Genomic DNA, 17,146 nt, shown 5'->3' on the forward strand with positions numbered 1-17,146 from the left:
AAAAGATTGGTTGTAAGATATAACAGAACATATTATTAACTTGATATTAAACGTATAGATTGTATATATGTTACAAATGTAGAAAGAGAAGCGCAAATGTTTTTTCGTTTTGTTTTTTTACTAGACTTTAAATAAAGCAACAGAAGAATTTTCTTCAATTCTTGACTTTTAATCTCTGTCTTCGTCCTCGCTGTTATCCTTTGTCGATTTTTTCTTGCGTTTTTTTACGACGATGACGTCTCCCTCAGGTTTGACTATGACCTTGGTGTCGGTTATAAATGTGGACAGCTCTCCTTCCACGTCGCGGTAAGCTTTCGGTCTCTTAGGTTGCACCACAGTTGTTTGTGGTTTGACTGTGTTTTTGCTCTCTGAAATTTTCGAAGAAAGAATTCTTTAAAAATAAAGTATTTAGACTTTTATCAGAAGTGTACGTAACAAGTTTTGGCATTTGTGAGATATCATCATTCGAAAGTTTGTAATCAGGATTCTCATAAGGATCCATTGGTAATATTAAACGTAATCATGTAAAAAAGTGCAATTATATACATAAGAAAATAATTCATACAGAGAGAGAGAGAGAGAGAGTTACAGCATTTAAAAACTATACAGTTTGTTAGTAATAACTTACTCAGTGTTATGTAAAAGGGTAATGCTAAACTGGTTGGGCTTTTCAATCGGAGAGCTTGTATGTTTGCCCAACCACCGGGATAATTCTTGGATAAACTTTCACAAGCGGCTATTACATTTTTTAGTATTCTTTTCTTTTTCATCAAGGTGTTTCCTATCTGAACTACATGAGTGTCACCGTGAGAGTGAAGACGCATGGTTGTTTTCCTCAATGCGTAATCGATCTCGTGTTTCAAATCCTTGCTCTGCATCTTGATAGAAGTGGGCAATTTTCGTTTTTTGACAAAACACTTTCCTAACAAGTGAGTTAAGTGACCGGCGATGCGACCGTCGACCAGAAAGTAATCGTAACTACCTAAGAGCTTTTTCTTCAATTCGAATTGATCGAATTCGGTCTTCACTCTATTCATAGGTATTATCTCATTGATACGAGTACATCCGTGCTTATCCAGCAAGTCTCTGTAATGTTCCACTGTCGGTTCATAGTCTTTTCTCTTTCCTTTCTGCAAGTCGCATACAAACAGTGCGACTTCGTCAGTTGGCGTTACTAATGAATATGGCAATAATCTGCAATAAAATGGAAAAAAAGTATTGTTAGACTTTTATCGGAAGTGTACATAAAAAATTTTAGCGCTTGTGAGATATTATCATTCGAAAGTTTGTAATCAGGATTTTCATAAGGATCCATTGGTAATAATAAAATGTAATCATGTGAAAGTGTAACTATACACAAATTGAGTGAACTTTCCTATAATATTTGATTTCTTAAGTATTATTATTTTGTACAGATGTATATGCGTATAAAAAATGGTGATTTTACAAACTTACATTCTCAATTGTCTGAGCGGTACTTTTGGGACTCGCACACAAGTTACTTGTAAGAATATAGGTTGGGCCTCTTCAATTAAAATATTCTTGTCTTTTAACTGTTCCTGAGTCAGATGAAAAATCGCAGAAATGCATTTCAAAATTTGTTTCTTCGACAAGTTTATTTCTTCCGGATCAGACTCTGATGATTTCTCCTGCGTTTTGGCGTCATCTTTTCGTCTTCGTTTTTGTTGAGGAACTACCGGATCTAAACTTTTCCGCTTCATTTTTTTGTTTGTTTAAATTCTAAATCTATAGTAAATAATATATAATATTTAAATATTAAAGAAGTGACAAAGAACAATGGATAAAGCTTGATCGCATATCTACGTGCTCTTCACGTGGCTTTACTGACTCGCCATCTTCGAAGACTCAAACGGAAATGGAATGCAACCGCCATTCTTTGCACAAGGAAAAAGTGCAATTTGATCGGCAAGAATTTGTCCAGTCGTTAGATGGCGTTGGATCTGGCTTTAAAGCCAGTTCATCATTTTCAACCAATCGACCGGTTATTTTGTTTGCACTGGCCAATCACATTGATCGATTAGTCAAATTGACCAATCACTTTAATCGGCCGGAGTTTAAAACTGACTCTAGAATATTGTTTTTAGTGCCTTTCTCATAGTGATTATTCGTGTTACACAGTTGGTGTCTTGTCAAACTTCAACATCCCGCTCCCGCCTTTTTTGATTCGTACTTGTTCAATGGCGACGAATTGTGTTTAAACCGACAAACGGTTGTTCTCAAGATAAATCTGGCTGATTGACGAATGCCCGTTTGACAGGTTAGCTGTTTGAACAACAGAGTCCGTGTCGAGACGTGTCGAAGAATCTTGAGGCTGACGGAGCGTTAAACACGTCGAATATTTACAGTGGTTTTCTTACAGATTCCCTGTGAAAAGAGAAGCGTCTCTTACAAGATGCCGCGGACCAAGTATCATAATAAATCCAAAGGTACGAGTGACTCGAAGGAACTGGACTTGATGTTGCAGACCTTCGATAGGCATGTGAAGCTACGCATTAGCAAGATGGAACGCGAGACCCAGGCAGACCTCAAGAGCTTCGACACTTTTGTTGACGTTATGATTTCTCGCCTACCTCAAGAGATACGTCAAATGACACTGGGCGAGATACTGGCTTACGACTGTAACGAGGAAAAGGAGAATCAGAAGAGAGAAAATCAGAACAATCTGGTGAGCTCGTCTGTTGGGAGCGATATTATGCCACCACCTGCTACCAAAGGAAAAAGTAAAGCTGGAAAACGTGGCACAACTATATCTGACGATGGATACGCATCGGAAGGAACCAAATTGAGCACCACATCGCAAAATGTCAAATCCCAGACACTAGTATCTACAACAAGGAGGACGCGCAGCGCTACCAGAGCAAGTACTGCAAAAGCAAAATTACTCGAGGTCAATCAGAAGACAGTGACCAAGAAAAAGAATGACTTGAACAAATTCGAGATGGACAACTTCAAAACACCAGCAGCAAAGCATGACCACACTATGTACGATGTGGTCACACCAAAGGTCAAACCTAACACACCGCTGAATGTTCTGAGACGTCCGCGTCAAGGTGAAATGGTTCTCAGCATGCAAGGAAGTCCACTGTTGGTTTCTGCTGTTGTGGAGGAAAAAACTGCCAATATCAATGTACCTTTAGCTGACGGCAATGTAATGTCCTTGTTACCCAGAGAAGGATTACGCCTGTCACATATTCCTGCATTAGATCCAGAAACAATGGACCAGTTGCAAACCCTAAAGAATCACATTGAAAAAGTTATGGCATTGAAGTAACAATAATTGTTAATGTATCATACGTATCTTGTAAGAAAACAATCAAGTAGAATATTTTTATTCATTTTTATACATATATGTATTTATTATTCTTAAAAAATGTGTATAGACTAGGTGACCTTTTAATAGTTTTAAGTATCTCCCATATTTGTATGAAGCAATTTTTTAATATATAAAAAATCGTCTTTTACACATTAGATGTAAAATTTCTTGTGATTGAGCAAAAATAATTGTTCTGTCGCGATTGAATAAAAATAATTGTTCTATCATCGCTATTTCTCAGTCAAGATTTATTGCGCTTTGGAAGGGCAAGAAGCGCTAGAGATCTGCACGTTTTATGGCCGAGATCCAACAAAAACAACCGCAGTTTCCAATGTGTTCTCGTCTCGTATTGTATTGTCATACAGTCCGTGTACGATCCGATCTCTGTTTATTATTAGTTTTTATGAAATAAATTCGGGAGTGTTGCATGCGCAAGAATTTTTTCAAATCTTTGTCGATCCATACTCGGAGCAAATCGTAACCTAAACCTAAACTTCATATCGGAGTATAATACCGGTTTCAATTTAATATTCACATTCTGATTTGATTACATGTCTTTTTATATCTTTTGGCAAAATAATAATATTATAAAAATACGCTACTACACATAATTTTAATTTTATTCTTATATTCTATAATCAATCAAAAAAACACCGAACAATAAAAAATAAAACGATTGTGTGAAAATTTGTGTTACAAATATTAATAATAGTAATATCTTTTTATTTTTTCGTGTTTTATCGTTCAGGAGACGTAAACAAGTATACGAAAATGGTTTCAATGAAACATGTAACAATCGTCATTTTAACAATACAAATTTTCATGACGATTCTTGCGCTTTATATTCTTGGACTGTCTAATTACTTAACCGATTTTGAGAAAAATACATGCGAGATGACGTACATGTTCGAGTACCCGCAGTATGTGGTATGTAAACATATTTAAACATATTTAAACATATGTAAACAAGTAAATTTATACATGAGAAATAACGAAATAAATTTACTCCTATCTGTTTATTAACATATATAAATTATACAATTCTCCTACGCGTTAAAATATTTTGTAATTTGTAAAAAATAAAAAAATATTTCAGAGAATATCTTTGAGAAATGATATAGAGAAACAGTTTCCACGATTTGGATTATATGCCTATGGGGAAGGTCAACAGACAGAAAAATTAAGAAGAATGTTTGTTTCTGGAATACCAGTTCTTTTTATACCAGGCAACGCTGGTTCTCATGAGCAAGGTTTGTATTTTATCAAATCCTTTAACACACGTCATATTATGTTATCAATATATATGTATATGGCGAATATTTTTTACTTTTAGTACGATCTATTGCTTCAGTAAGTTTAAGAAAAAGTCTAAAAAAAAGTACTTCTTTTCACTTTGACTTTTTCACTATCTCTTTCAACAAGGATCTTTCCGCAATCTATGGAGGTATAAATAATGCAGATAATATATAATGAAGTCTATATATGTCACATTATATATACGTATCCATAATATTAACTGTCATATTTTTGATTTCTTAATACAAGGTGTACTTCTGGAACAAACTGTATACGTCTCGCATTGTATCGAGACAATATTATCCTTGTACAGAGGTAGAATGGATAAAGTTATATTGATTGGCCATTCCATGGTATGAAGAAATATAAATTATATCTTTTGTGTTACACAAAAAAAATATGACTAAGAAATTAATTGGACATCGATCTCTTTTTCTCAGGGTGGTATCATAGCTAAAGGAGCTCTCGTGCTAACACCGTACGTTAATGCCTCATTTGCAAGTATGATAGTGAACCTGGCAACTCCGAATGTTCCGTCTGTATTTCTGGACAGCACGTTTGCCAATTACTATCACGAACTGAAAAATCATTTACACGAGATTAAAGATGCGGGAGTGAAGGTGGTATCTATAGGAGGTGGGCCACGCGACTTAATGGTAACCGCTCAGCAGACATTCGACTTCACAGCGGACATAAACGTTCTCTCCACGAGTATACCAACCGTTTGGAAATCCACCGATCATTTGAGTATTTTGTGGTGCAAGCAACTGGTGCTCGTGATCGTGCGTTCTTTATTCGATTCTGTGGACACTTCGAAGAGGCCGTTTAAAATTACATCGGATCCGGATTTGAAGATGCGGGCGCTATCCTACAACTTTCTGCAAGTGAGTAATTTTAATTGTTCACTGATCTGTGCGAGGTCTATGTACGATTCCGGTACAATGACGCAATTTCAGTTAACTTCAGGCAAAAATTTGTATCCTTACATGGATAAAGTTAAATTCGCTCCCGGAACATGGGTGAGCATCAAACCTCAACATTACGTCTGGAACAACAAAAATTTATTGAAAAAGTCGTCTACTATATATCTTGTTGTGAAACTATTTTACGAATCCAACGTTCTGACTATTGACACGATAAATCTGGAAGACAGAAATTGGCTGTTCGCATGTACGCCGACCGAGACACAAGACAACAGAACAATATGGTAATATAGTTTACATGTAATTTACGTAACGATACCGTGCTACTAGAGAAAATTATTATTTACTGACAAATTGAATTTGCTTTAGCGAATGGGGTTGGAATTTAACAAATAAGACGAGAATTTTGCCGGATAACCTTTTCCGGACAAGGAGAACTGTCGATTTGGATTACAACACTATAAGTCATCTCAACGTCACGCACGCTGTCGTAAAGGTAACTCCGGACGATTTGGACGACGATCTCACAGTCGGGTTCGACCCGTATTATTACTCCAGTAGAGTCAAACCTGTGGAAAGTAGAGTCGGGTTCACAAATCTTATCGGATTTCGCGAATCCAGTTTTACAACAGTTATAGGAGACATAAGATATCACGTGCCGTTTTCGAATCTCATAAACGCGATCGCGGTCGAAGTGAAATCACCGGGTTGCTCGGAATCAGCCATTGTAGAACTAATAGAGCCGTGGAATGCAGGATTCACTCAAGTGACATTTTTCCCGACTACGTAAGTGTGTTTTGACGAACGATCCAACTTTCACATAAACTAAAGATTGTTGTTTACATGTAAAATTTTGTATGACGATGATGCAGGGATAGCGGTCCAAAAGTAATGAAGCTGCAAAATGCGCGGGAACATCGCAATGAAATGTCAGTTTTGCGATTGACGTTGTATCCAGAGTGCATTTACACGATTAAACTCACATCTTCAGGAATCATTGACAGAATCGCTTGCAGAATACGGGATCGTTGGCCGTCACTTTATCTGGGAATTATTAGTTTAATCTTACTTTTTGTTTCCGGAAGAGTGAACAGTTCGGACGTATTACCGACAATAATTGTTACCATTGTATTATCTGTTCTATTCGGCGTCATCTACGAAATCTGTATCGCAGTGTGTGTTATTAGTTTAGCTACTATTTTTGTATGTTTTTCCGTTGTATTTCTCGGTTACGGCGCACACGGACTAGCTGTCACGTAAGTTTTTATACTGATACGTTGCGAATTTCCATTCTCGTATTAATTAAAACAAAAAATTAGTAATGCGGAGGAGAATTTAAAACATGTGTATTTACTGTTTTAGATTTTTATCGCGTGCAATAGCTTATTCAACAACCTGGTCGGATTGGTTGTTGAATATTCTGAATCAGCTGCCGTTTATCACAACCATTCTCGTACTCTCCATAATCCCGGCAACGTGCGGCGCTCTGGCCATGCTTATTTCAGTATTTCTTTCCTTCCTGAAATTAACAACGATGTACGAAGATTGCCTCGGGGAAGTGTTAGTGGCTTCTCTTCAGCATTTCAATTTGTTTCAACATTTGAGAAACCGAAATGAAAACAAAGAAGACGATCAAAGTCCCACTCAAAAGATATACGATCATCTTATTTTATTTTTATTGTGGGTCTTTGTTGCAATACCAGCAGTGCCATCTGTTCTAGTTTGGGCGAAAAATTTCAGGTATTTAAAAACAAAAACAATACATAAAATCGCATAAATTTTCGTTATCAACGATAACGCATTTATACTTCCAGCTATGATATGAAGCTCATCATGGAAGATCCTGTACTTCTTACAAGTTGGGTAATATTAGTTGCGTGTAGCACATCAAATGTTATACGAATATCTCCTCCTAGGTATCATAAGGGCAATCGCTCGCTCTTAGTGAGCAGTGTGATACGTTTCGTGAGCTGGCTTATTCTCATGACGATGGCAGCTCCACATCCAGGTTTCTATTATTGGTGTATACCACTTGTTGTGGCTGCGATTACAATACTCATCACATTAAATTCTATAGTATAGTTTCTAAGCGCGAGTCTTATTAAAATAAGAATTTTGCAAAGTTCTTCCATTTATTTATATATATGTATATTATTATTTACATATATGTATATATAGTCATAGATGACTATATGTACATATATATTACATACAATCACACACACGTATGTACATGTCCACGTACATACGTATATTTTTGTGTTTTGAGAAATGAGAAGATCTGAGAATTAATACATTATATATATATAATGATTTCTATATTTTTCGTTATATATATATACATGTCTATAATATATATCAAAGTAAAACGAGAAATCGAATAGTATATCAAATAATTGTATGCTGTGACATGTAGAGATGTTTCATACAATATATAAAAAAAAAAAAAAAAAGATCTGAATGTGATAAAATTAAGGTTTGAGAGACAGCATAATAAGAGTTTGCTCAAACGATACTCACAAGAACAATCAAGGGATGCAACATAAGATACTCTCTTCTTTGTGATAATGGGAATGTAAAACAACATAAAATAAGTATAATTGAAGTTAATTGATATATCGTTTTATGTGTAATTAATATTTAATTTAGTTGTTGCTTTATTAGTAAAAAAGGTTTTTAGTTTACACAATGTTATTTAGTAACAATTCAAAATCAGTATTTAACTTCGTATTATTTGTCTTTATTTTTATTAATATTTTTATTTATATAACAATAACACAACAAGAGAGAATATATAGCTTGTGCATATAAAATTGTTTTGTACTCTTAATATTCTCTAATACTCCTATATGTACAATATATATTTTTTCTTGTTATTAAAATAATTTAGTCTACAGATGTAGTTTCGGCGTTTGTGTCCTCCACGCTGTAAACACATATCTGCTTTTTGGTAATTGGATGCACTCCGTAATTTGCAACCATACCCATTCGATGTCGCAGAAAATTGATCGTTTTCGTTGCCAGTGTTTTGTTATTCGTGTGTACTTCTGGATGTTGTTGAAATTCGCTCAACTAAACAGAATGCGAAATTCGAATGATTTGAAAGCGATTGTGTTACAATTTGGAAATGCGGTGCGCTATTTATTATTACATTGTGATAAAAACATAACATCAACTACTACTTTTTGTTAATATTATGTATAGCGCATTGATTATATATTGTGATGAAACATAACATTATATAAGCTACTTTTTGTTAATAATATCATGTACGTGCGCTTTTTTTCAATATATAATTCTTTTTATATTTTTAACTTGACGAAGAAGAAAGACCGTGTGAAATATAACATGGATTACCTTCATCCATCTGCACTCCGAAATCTCTCGTTTACATTCTTCAATATCCAAATTCCGAGGTGTCAAATATGCGATCATGTATATGTCCGAACACCCAAAGAAAAAATCGTGTCCATGTCTAAACGATATCAGACATTTGAAGTCCGCCTGAATTCCCGTTTCCTCTAAAAGTTCTCTTTTAGCTGCTGTCTCAATATTTTCTCCTAACAATCATAAGTATTTAATAAGTGTATGCGTGTATATACACAATTACATCTCACACAGAATAAAAACTCCATTTAGACTCTATCAGATATGGAGCTGTTGACGTCTGATGGAGTTTTTATTCTGTGTGGGACATATACACAGAATGGAATATAACGCTTTACTATTTAAACTTCTATTAAAATACCTGGTTCCACATAGCCACCTGGTAGCTTCCAGAAATTTGCTTTCTTATGAGCATACTTCTCTTTGACAACGAGAATTTCATCGGTATCCTCATTGAACACAAATGCACCGACACCTAAGAATGTATGTGCGTAGTTTGGAACGTTAGATTCTTCATCTATCGGCAACCAACGATATAGCATAACGTATTCTTCTTTCGCATGATGAAATCTAAATCCCTGTTTTGTCAAAAGCGGCACCCAATCACTGTGTGGTATGTGCACGCGAAACCATACAGCACGTTTTCTGTCTTTTGTCCATTGCTCTAAAGAATCTAAAACATTTGCAAGAGTGCGATATCTACCTCTCCCTCTCTCTCTTTCTCTCTCTTATCTAGTTATAATATAAAAAAATGATAGTTATAATATACTTTACAATATTATATTGTTATTTTCTTTCCCTAAATCTTATTGCGTGCAGTATATAAATATAAAAACAAGCGAAAATACAAACTTTTATCAAATGACTTTTATTATAAATTACTTTTTTTTTTTTTTTTAAAAAAAAACTACTTTATATAATAGATGTTGCTTGGAATGACTTAGCAAATTAGATAACAGAATGTTATCATAGATCACCTTTCACACATTTTTACATTGCACATATACGCGCGTTCACACACATTAGTTTTCTAAATAATTTTATTTACATTTTTATTTGTGCGTATAATATAAATGAGGAGAGGATAAAAAAATGCGTCTACCTTTGAGACGCTGTGTAAATACTTTATTGTCACAAGCTTCCTCGACCGAGTCAATCGTAAGACCATTATAATGATCGCTGTGACCCTTGAAAATTTGTTTGGCCATCGCGGGATTCAACGTGCCTAATTGTCTGACATGCGTGCTATAAGTAACCGAGAAAAAACCGACTGAGTTTTGTGTGCATGTGCGCGCTTTGAAGGTTTTCGTGATGCGGAACAATATCACAGTTAATGCGTTGTGCATTGAATTGTGGCGCACAATCGACTTTTGACGCGAGCATCGATAATCATGAAACGGTCACAGCAATTGTTCCACTGGAGGACAGATCGAAACTGATAATGCAGAAGGCAGACGAAACGCTGCTCGTCGATGCATGTTGCGCTCAGGCGTCTCTAGTGGGGAGCCAAGATGGCTGAAGGATGACAACATACAACTGTCAACTCGTGCGAACGACTGACATTTCAAAAAGATTGGAGGGAAAATGTCTCACATACAATATGTGGACGAGTTAGTTAAGGAGTACTTGCTCTTCAGAGGTTTTAGTCAGACACTGAAGGCCTTTGATAATGATCTGAAAGCGGAAAAGGAAAAGGGGTTTAGGGTAAGGACAACAACAGCAAAACAACAACAAATACGAAATGAGATTCTAAAGATATACTTTCTGTTAAAAAAAATATCATATCGCGCGCAAAACGTTTATTCCATTCGCTGCTTTTATCAACAATGTTTAGTTTATTGCACTTTTGATGCACAATATGTGTTTATCACACTTATGTTCAAGATATGTTATCTTGTTACACACATGTGAGAAAATATCTGCAGATTCTATATAATTGTGTTAACAAGTAATGTATAAGAATGATCTCGACTGACTGTTAAAAACTCATCTGCGGTGTTTCATCAAACAGGTAGATAAAATAGTGGATCAGTTGATGCAATACATATACAATTACGATCTGGCATCCCTGAGGGAACTATGGGGACACTTGGACACTAGGATGTTTTGTCGCCTAGAAAGTCACTTCACTCCCGCAATCAGGAAATTAGAGAACTCTGTGCTAAAAATGTACTTGGTGAATGCAGCTGTGAATGGCAAGCAAGATAGGATTCAGGAATTTTTTACTAAACTGGCGCCGGAATTACAGGGGCACTCGGAATGGAAGGAGTGGTTTGGTATGTCTTCCACTTGTTTATGAATTTGCAGATATATGAAAAATCAAATTTGTTTAAGTTATAACTTGTACATTTTGCAATATGTATTACAGCCTTTCCTTTCATAAAAAATCCAGAAGAAAATCCAACTTACTCTGTCCACTTTAGTAAGCAATGGCACGATACCATGTTGGTATCTTTACACAATTTCCTAGCGACAATTTTTCAAGTAGGTAAAAACATAAATTTTTATTTTTTCGTACACCTTCCAGTACTTAAAATTAAATTATCTTAAATATCTTATTACCTTCTTATGTTACATTATTTGCTTATAGAGAGAACAAAATATGATGCTAAGAAATATTTAATATTACTCTTGTGTATTGTATTTTAGTGTATGCCACAGCCGACATTACTCGCAATAGACGAGGACACAAATAAGTTAAAACGATTACAAGAAGAGAATGAGATGCTGAGGCAACGACTGAGCGAGTCCGTTAAAATAGAAAATATCTCGGACGTGAATCCAGGTCCGGCACCCCAATATCCCCCGCTCATGGACGATTTTTACATTATTGCTCAGTAAGTTCACATTTGCTGCACTTTGTAAAAAACAAGAAAGATTCATGGTCTGACATAATCATTGATACATAAATAACAGAGAATCGCCGTTACTGGAGAATCCTAAGACACTGAGAAATCTCATAAGAAACATAGGCGGCGGATCCAGTCCGGTTTTAAGTAGGAAACCTGCAACAAGCATAAAGAAATTTGCTGAACCCGAAATGGCCACGACGAAACGTACAAACACGAAAGGACGGGTCAACTCGATCAGCAAGTCCGAGGCAGTCGCCAAGAGGAGCATCAGCTGTGATTCACGACTAAGTAGTTCTAGAAAAAGAGACTCTTCTATGGACACTGCTGTCGACAGAAGAACCAAGGAAAAGATAGACTCCAGTTATATTCTTCTAAGTCAGGTGAAAAATTAATCGATACTGATTTCAATAATTTCTGTTACTTTTAAATTACTTGAATACAACACGCCTATGTTTTTTTTTTACAGGAAGAGTACACCGAACACAAAACTTCTATAATTCAGTGCAAGAGTAACGCCAGCGGATCGTACGTCGCGACAGGCGACGCCGACGGTATCATCAAAGTGTGGACACCGATTCCGTCACCGAAGTAATAAACATTTTTATCTTTTAAATTTTCTTATCGATATACATACTATCAATAATGATGTGCTTAGGACCGTAACCACGTTTACTTCCGCCGTGGCAAATTCGAACAAGGCTATCACTTCGCTGGACTGGATATCGAAAAACGAACGCTACTTCTTGCACGGCGACAACAACGGTTTAATACAATTGCACGATACCCGAGACTGCAAAACGCTTTGGGACATTCAGCACGAGAATTCGCGCATCGTCACCCTGATCTGCAATCCGACGGAGTCGACATTCGTCTGTTCCGTGTCGGACGGCAGCGAGGGCAAGTTGTTGCTGTACGACATAAAGACGAGAAAGCTCGAGAGAACGCTGCCGCTGGATCAGAACGTGACCGCTCTATGTTCTGCGTTCAACCACAACGGCCAATTACTTATCACGGGATTGTCTAACGGCAATATATTGATACACGATCTGAGACGGAACGAGATAATAGACAATCTCAACTGCCACTCTAGTCCGATAATTGACATAGAATTAATTAACGATTACACAAATATCTGCGCGCAAAGCGAGGACGGTAAGCTGTGTCAAAGGAGCTTGAATCACTCGGGAAAGATTCTGTGGGAGACCAAAATTAAAATCGAGAAGAATCCCGTCCACGGGAAACTGTTCACCTTCGATCAGAGTGGCAGTTACATGTTACTCTGCACGCAGACCGGAGGAAACATATATAAAGTACAATCTACTCTTCATTTATGACATTTATGCCGAAATTCAGTTTTCTAAAAACAATGTGTACCGACGTGTACACACACACACACACGTTAACATGTAAAATTTTGTTTTTAGATGCCACCGGGCGCGCAGGGAAAAATTTTAGAACTAGGAGGACACAAGGGTACTCTGTGCTGCGACTGGTCGACTGCCAATCAATCCGGAACTTGCATAACCGGCGGCGCGGAAGGAAAGGCAAGAGTATCGACACTACTCTCACCATGATATAGGAACAAAATTAGCATATGTGTAAATTCGTAAGACAAAAACAATAGTTACTAATAATACTGAAGAAGATACAGATCTTGTAGATATTCGTTTTCACTTGCTGTACGAAACTTGCAAGTAAAATGAAGAGAACGTCGCGAATTAGATTTTAAGATATTAATAAGTATACACAACGCCAAAAATATTGGTACGTAATAATTTGTGTAAAAAGAGAGAAATCCAAAACTATTTTACGGAAAGTACAATATGAATGAATGAATGCCAACGTATATATCACGTCTCGCAGTAGTTACAAGTAACGATTGTGAAATAAGAATACTCGTATTTTATCTCCGGAAAATAATCAGGGACACTACCAAAATGTAAGAAATACAAAAGATATAAGTATTATATAGAGAGGATCGTAAAGAATCTCGAAAATTATCTCGCATGATGCAATTTTACTCAGTTTTGTAATATAATAACAAAAGATCCTTAAAAAAAAGCAAAAAACAAAGAGAGCGACGTCTCGCGTATGTAAAAGTTACTAGAAAAGTATTAAACAAATAAAACGCGTATGTACGAGATCAAATGAAAATGTCAATAAATGCGAGTCAATTTTAACATTGCGCACGCGTTGTGTATTTCCCTTCAATGTATTTGTTATTGTTTTACTTTTTCGCATAGAAATTTTTCAAAGGATATATTATAGATTATTAATATTATAGAATTATATATTTACATAAGATTCTTACCTCTCAAATCTTTTTAGCATGAGAGTAATTTTAAATGAGATTTTCTCATCAACCATCTGTTAAACGGACCTGTCATGTCCAGCTGCGGAGACCAGTATCTTCTAAGAGCTTCAGTTATTTCCGATGGTGTTAGTGGTCGTGTTTCAAAATTCTGTGAAGACGCAAACAACAGCAGTCATTACACTGCTTGATGCCGATTAAACATTCTTCCATCACTGCGATACGTACCTTGTTGTGATAATACGGCCTGTATGTGCACGGATTAACAAAATGAAGCCGTTGGCGTTCTATGGCGTCACTGTTTCGTTTCTCTTGATCTTGCCGCACTATGAAAGCAAGATCGATAATCTGAGCAACCGTCTCGTAAGCGAGATAACCCAGAATCAAATACGCTTGCTTCGACAGGGTGAAATCTATATAACGCAAATATATACACGATAAACGTACACGTGGAAAATAATTCAAATTTTTATAACGCTAATCGAGAAAAAACATATTACCATCCGTTCCGATCCAATCGCTGAATTTGTGACGATTTTTATTCAAAAAAGACACGCGACGCGCCCTGCTAAATTTAATATAACGTATCTCGTCCATGCTCCTCGCGGTGATATCTGCGCGCAAGCATCTCCGCTGCTTGACCTCGTCCATAACGGATGGATTTTCAAGAAGTTCGCCAGTATTATCGATCTCCTCCAGAAAACTCTGAAATGGCACTTTCTTTTTGCCAGAGTCCGTTTGATCAGGATCCGTGATTTGAGGCATATCGTTCATGAGTTTTTGAACCGAACTCCCAATCTCCTTGAGTTCTGAAAAAGAGATGTGACAAATGCGATCGAAACTTCGCAAAATGCGACAATTCATTCAAAAACTTTAGCTTGAAACATTACCGAGATATTTCACAAGACGCTGAAGCTTGATCTTGTCTTTACGCAATAAAAACAGAAGATCTTCACCCTGAATAATGTTTGTTTTCTTCGAACCGGCACGTCTGTCGGCAATTTCACACGCCTTCCTGACAATCGCTCTCATTTGTTGCAGCACAACATCTTCTATGATCTTAACAGAACCATCTAACGGTTCGCTACTGTCACCGAATCCGTGCATCATTTGCCGAATTTCTATAGAAAATATCGAACGTTTTTATTGATTATTAGTTTTACACACGTGTACGTGACAATTGTATGATGATATACAGCAGCTTCAATTCTCAATCTTTGTATTTTTTTCTATCTACTGTATGTAAACACACACAAATTGTATCTAACCTAACAGATTAACGGCTAAAGCACTTACCTTGAGTGTAATTTAATGGTTCGGTCTCTTGTGGCTTTGAGAACAACGCATCTGCCATTTTTGTATGTTTGCGTCAATCTTTTATCAGATGACAAATAAAACGTTTTGCAATAAAAATAAATTCGACGCTAACAGACAATAATCCAACAGAGAATCATATGCAGTTCTACCACCAGAGAAAAGCTTGAAAGCGGCCAGATCCATAAGAGAATGTGTAATCGCTTTTCCGCCCCATAAACTAGCGCATGTCCACGGGTGGTACACATTGGAACTACGCAGCCAGTCCACGAGCGACATGTCGGTGCGCTATGTCCACAGCGTGCGGTTCTATTCTGTGCTATGTGCACGAGTTTAAATGGTCACTTTCTTTAAGTGTGTGAGTATATTCGAGAACGTGAATTTGATTTTTTTTGAAATTTAAAATGACCGATCTCGCGATGAGAAGATGAGAAAGGAAAACAGAAAAAGATAAGAAAAACCATTGCAACTTTCCGTACAACATAAATGTGATATACAAAAAAAGATGTGATAGTCAAGAAAAGAATATCATTTTAGCGAGCAACATCAGAATTCGTGGAGTGTAGTCAAATATCATCTCCTTTTACATCATCATTTGCTGCTCTGTGCTTTATAAATTTTATTTTATTTTCTTAAAAACACTACATATATATATACAAAATACACAAAAAATGTATATTATACAAAGGTGTTTAAACGGTACACAAATATAATGTCTGAAAAGTTGCAATTCCAAGAAATATAGCTTTTGCTTTTTTATTTAAAACTCTTTATCAGTGTGTTTTCTATTTCCAAGTTTTATTTTACAATTTTTTTATACATTACAATAGAACGCGCAATTCTATTACACATTACATATAACATACAATACAATATAATACAATATTATACAATATAATATAAATAGTTTTATATATAATCCTACCTACCTACCTACCTACCTATCTTAGACATCTGACATATCTTAAACGTTACTAGCGTTATTAATTAGGATTAAAGCTGCATAACAGCCTTGATCCTAATTTGACATTTTGATTTCTTCCTACTTATTCGGTCTACCATATTTCCTACCTACCCGGCCTAATATATTTTCTACAAGCGCTTGTAGATACGCATCCCTACCTACACAGATACCTATTTACCTACCTACTTTGGAAAGTTTTAAAACCTATCAAATATTTTACGCGAGGGACAGTTGTTTTAAAATTAAAAAGTACTTATTTTAAATTTATTTTAATTTCCCGACCGGATTTTTATATTTTATCTGATTTAAAGAAAGTATGTACCCATCCAATAAAGCCTACCATGTATTTATATATGAGATAGAATATGAAAAAAGTAAAAATATATATTTAAATATATATATATTTCAAATATATATTCAAATATATATTTTTGCAAAAGATAAAATAGAAAAGAATAAGTATAAAGAAGAGAATGGATATAAAGAACATGAATCTCCGAAAAAAGATTCTATATCGGTTCTTTAAGAGAAATTGATATAGAAATATAAAAGTGGACGTAGAAAAAATATATAAAGAATATAAGTCTTTAAAAAAAGATTCTATATCAGTACTTTAAGAGAAATTGATATAGAAGTACAAAAGAACACAAGTCTCCAAAAAATATTCTATATCGGTTCTTTAGGAGAAATTGATATAGAAATATGAAAGTAGAGATGTAGAAAATACAAATAAATATATATATGTATTTTAAAAAATATAAAAAA

At 35.6% G+C, this 17,146-nt stretch overlaps 6 protein-coding genes across 9 annotated transcripts; 3 read left to right on the top strand and 3 right to left on the bottom strand.

Moving 5' to 3' along the window:
- Nucleotides 1-13: 13 nt before the first annotated feature.
- LOC109860260 (ribosomal L1 domain-containing protein CG13096-like) lies at nucleotides 14-1,906 on the bottom strand. Of its 3 annotated transcripts, none has more exons than XM_020439235.1 (4): nucleotides 1,829-1,906; nucleotides 1,456-1,746; nucleotides 629-1,194; nucleotides 14-368 (listed from the first exon to the last, which is right to left on the bottom strand). In XM_020439235.1, exons 2-4 carry the CDS (start codon nucleotides 1,719-1,721, stop codon nucleotides 169-171), a joined length of 1,032 nt encoding a protein of 343 aa, XP_020294824.1. In that variant the 5' UTR covers nucleotides 1,722-1,746; nucleotides 1,829-1,906; the 3' UTR covers nucleotides 14-168. The 3 variants fall into 3 exon arrangements, with proteins under 3 accessions (XP_020294824.1, XP_020294825.1, XP_020294823.1); XM_020439236.1 differs by having other exon boundaries at nucleotides 1,850-1,902; XM_020439234.1 differs by having other exon boundaries at nucleotides 1,825-1,899.
- A 276-nt stretch (nucleotides 1,907-2,182) lies between these two features.
- On the top strand, nucleotides 2,183-3,482 carry LOC109860255 (borealin). The gene is made up of 2 exons (XM_020439225.1): nucleotides 2,183-2,278; nucleotides 2,381-3,482. Exon 2 carries the CDS (start codon nucleotides 2,414-2,416, stop codon nucleotides 3,290-3,292), a length of 879 nt encoding a protein of 292 aa, XP_020294814.1. The 5' UTR covers nucleotides 2,183-2,278; nucleotides 2,381-2,413; the 3' UTR covers nucleotides 3,293-3,482.
- A 23-nt stretch (nucleotides 3,483-3,505) lies between these two features.
- LOC109860254 (GPI inositol-deacylase) lies at nucleotides 3,506-7,713 on the top strand. Its single transcript, XM_020439224.1, has 11 exons — nucleotides 3,506-3,704; nucleotides 4,083-4,261; nucleotides 4,431-4,584; nucleotides 4,668-4,778; nucleotides 4,880-4,983; nucleotides 5,071-5,514; nucleotides 5,587-5,837; nucleotides 5,923-6,339; nucleotides 6,426-6,809; nucleotides 6,916-7,293; nucleotides 7,368-7,713. Exons 2-11 carry the CDS (start codon nucleotides 4,106-4,108, stop codon nucleotides 7,633-7,635), a joined length of 2,667 nt encoding a protein of 888 aa, XP_020294813.1. The 5' UTR covers nucleotides 3,506-3,704; nucleotides 4,083-4,105; the 3' UTR covers nucleotides 7,636-7,713.
- A 32-nt stretch (nucleotides 7,714-7,745) lies between these two features.
- Nucleotides 7,746-10,309, bottom strand: LOC109860257 (nudix hydrolase 7). Its single transcript, XM_020439227.1, has 4 exons — nucleotides 10,043-10,309; nucleotides 9,302-9,613; nucleotides 8,911-9,113; nucleotides 7,746-8,625 (listed from the first exon to the last, which is right to left on the bottom strand). Exons 1-4 carry the CDS (start codon nucleotides 10,284-10,286, stop codon nucleotides 8,440-8,442), a joined length of 945 nt encoding a protein of 314 aa, XP_020294816.1. The 5' UTR covers nucleotides 10,287-10,309; the 3' UTR covers nucleotides 7,746-8,439.
- Nucleotides 10,310-10,505: 196 nt separating this feature from the next.
- LOC109860256 (WD repeat-containing protein 91) lies at nucleotides 10,506-13,972 on the top strand. The gene is made up of 8 exons (XM_020439226.1): nucleotides 10,506-10,644; nucleotides 10,952-11,216; nucleotides 11,309-11,424; nucleotides 11,590-11,777; nucleotides 11,857-12,172; nucleotides 12,259-12,380; nucleotides 12,448-13,102; nucleotides 13,217-13,972. The coding sequence occupies exons 1-8, from the start codon at nucleotides 10,525-10,527 to the stop codon at nucleotides 13,364-13,366; spliced, it is 1,932 nt and encodes a 643-aa protein (XP_020294815.1). The 5' UTR covers nucleotides 10,506-10,524; the 3' UTR covers nucleotides 13,367-13,972.
- LOC109860258 (transcription initiation protein SPT3 homolog) lies at nucleotides 10,528-15,551 on the bottom strand. 2 transcript variants are annotated; one of them, XM_020439230.1, is made up of 6 exons: nucleotides 15,400-15,551; nucleotides 14,994-15,224; nucleotides 14,604-14,912; nucleotides 14,332-14,516; nucleotides 14,104-14,254; nucleotides 10,528-10,614 (listed from the first exon to the last, which is right to left on the bottom strand). In XM_020439230.1, exons 1-5 carry the CDS (start codon nucleotides 15,455-15,457, stop codon nucleotides 14,117-14,119), a joined length of 921 nt encoding a protein of 306 aa, XP_020294819.1. In that variant the 5' UTR covers nucleotides 15,458-15,551; the 3' UTR covers nucleotides 10,528-10,614; nucleotides 14,104-14,116. The 2 variants fall into 2 exon arrangements, with proteins under 2 accessions (XP_020294819.1, XP_020294817.1); XM_020439228.1 differs by lacking the exon at nucleotides 10,528-10,614 and adding an exon at nucleotides 11,858-11,945.
- Between the last annotated feature and the right edge of the window lie 1,595 nt (nucleotides 15,552-17,146).

This window comes from Pseudomyrmex gracilis, unplaced genomic scaffold (assembly GCF_002006095.1).
Source record: "Pseudomyrmex gracilis isolate BER0280 unplaced genomic scaffold, ASM200609v1 scaffold_354, whole genome shotgun sequence".
NCBI classification, from domain to species: Eukaryota; Metazoa; Arthropoda; class Insecta; order Hymenoptera; family Formicidae; genus Pseudomyrmex; species Pseudomyrmex gracilis.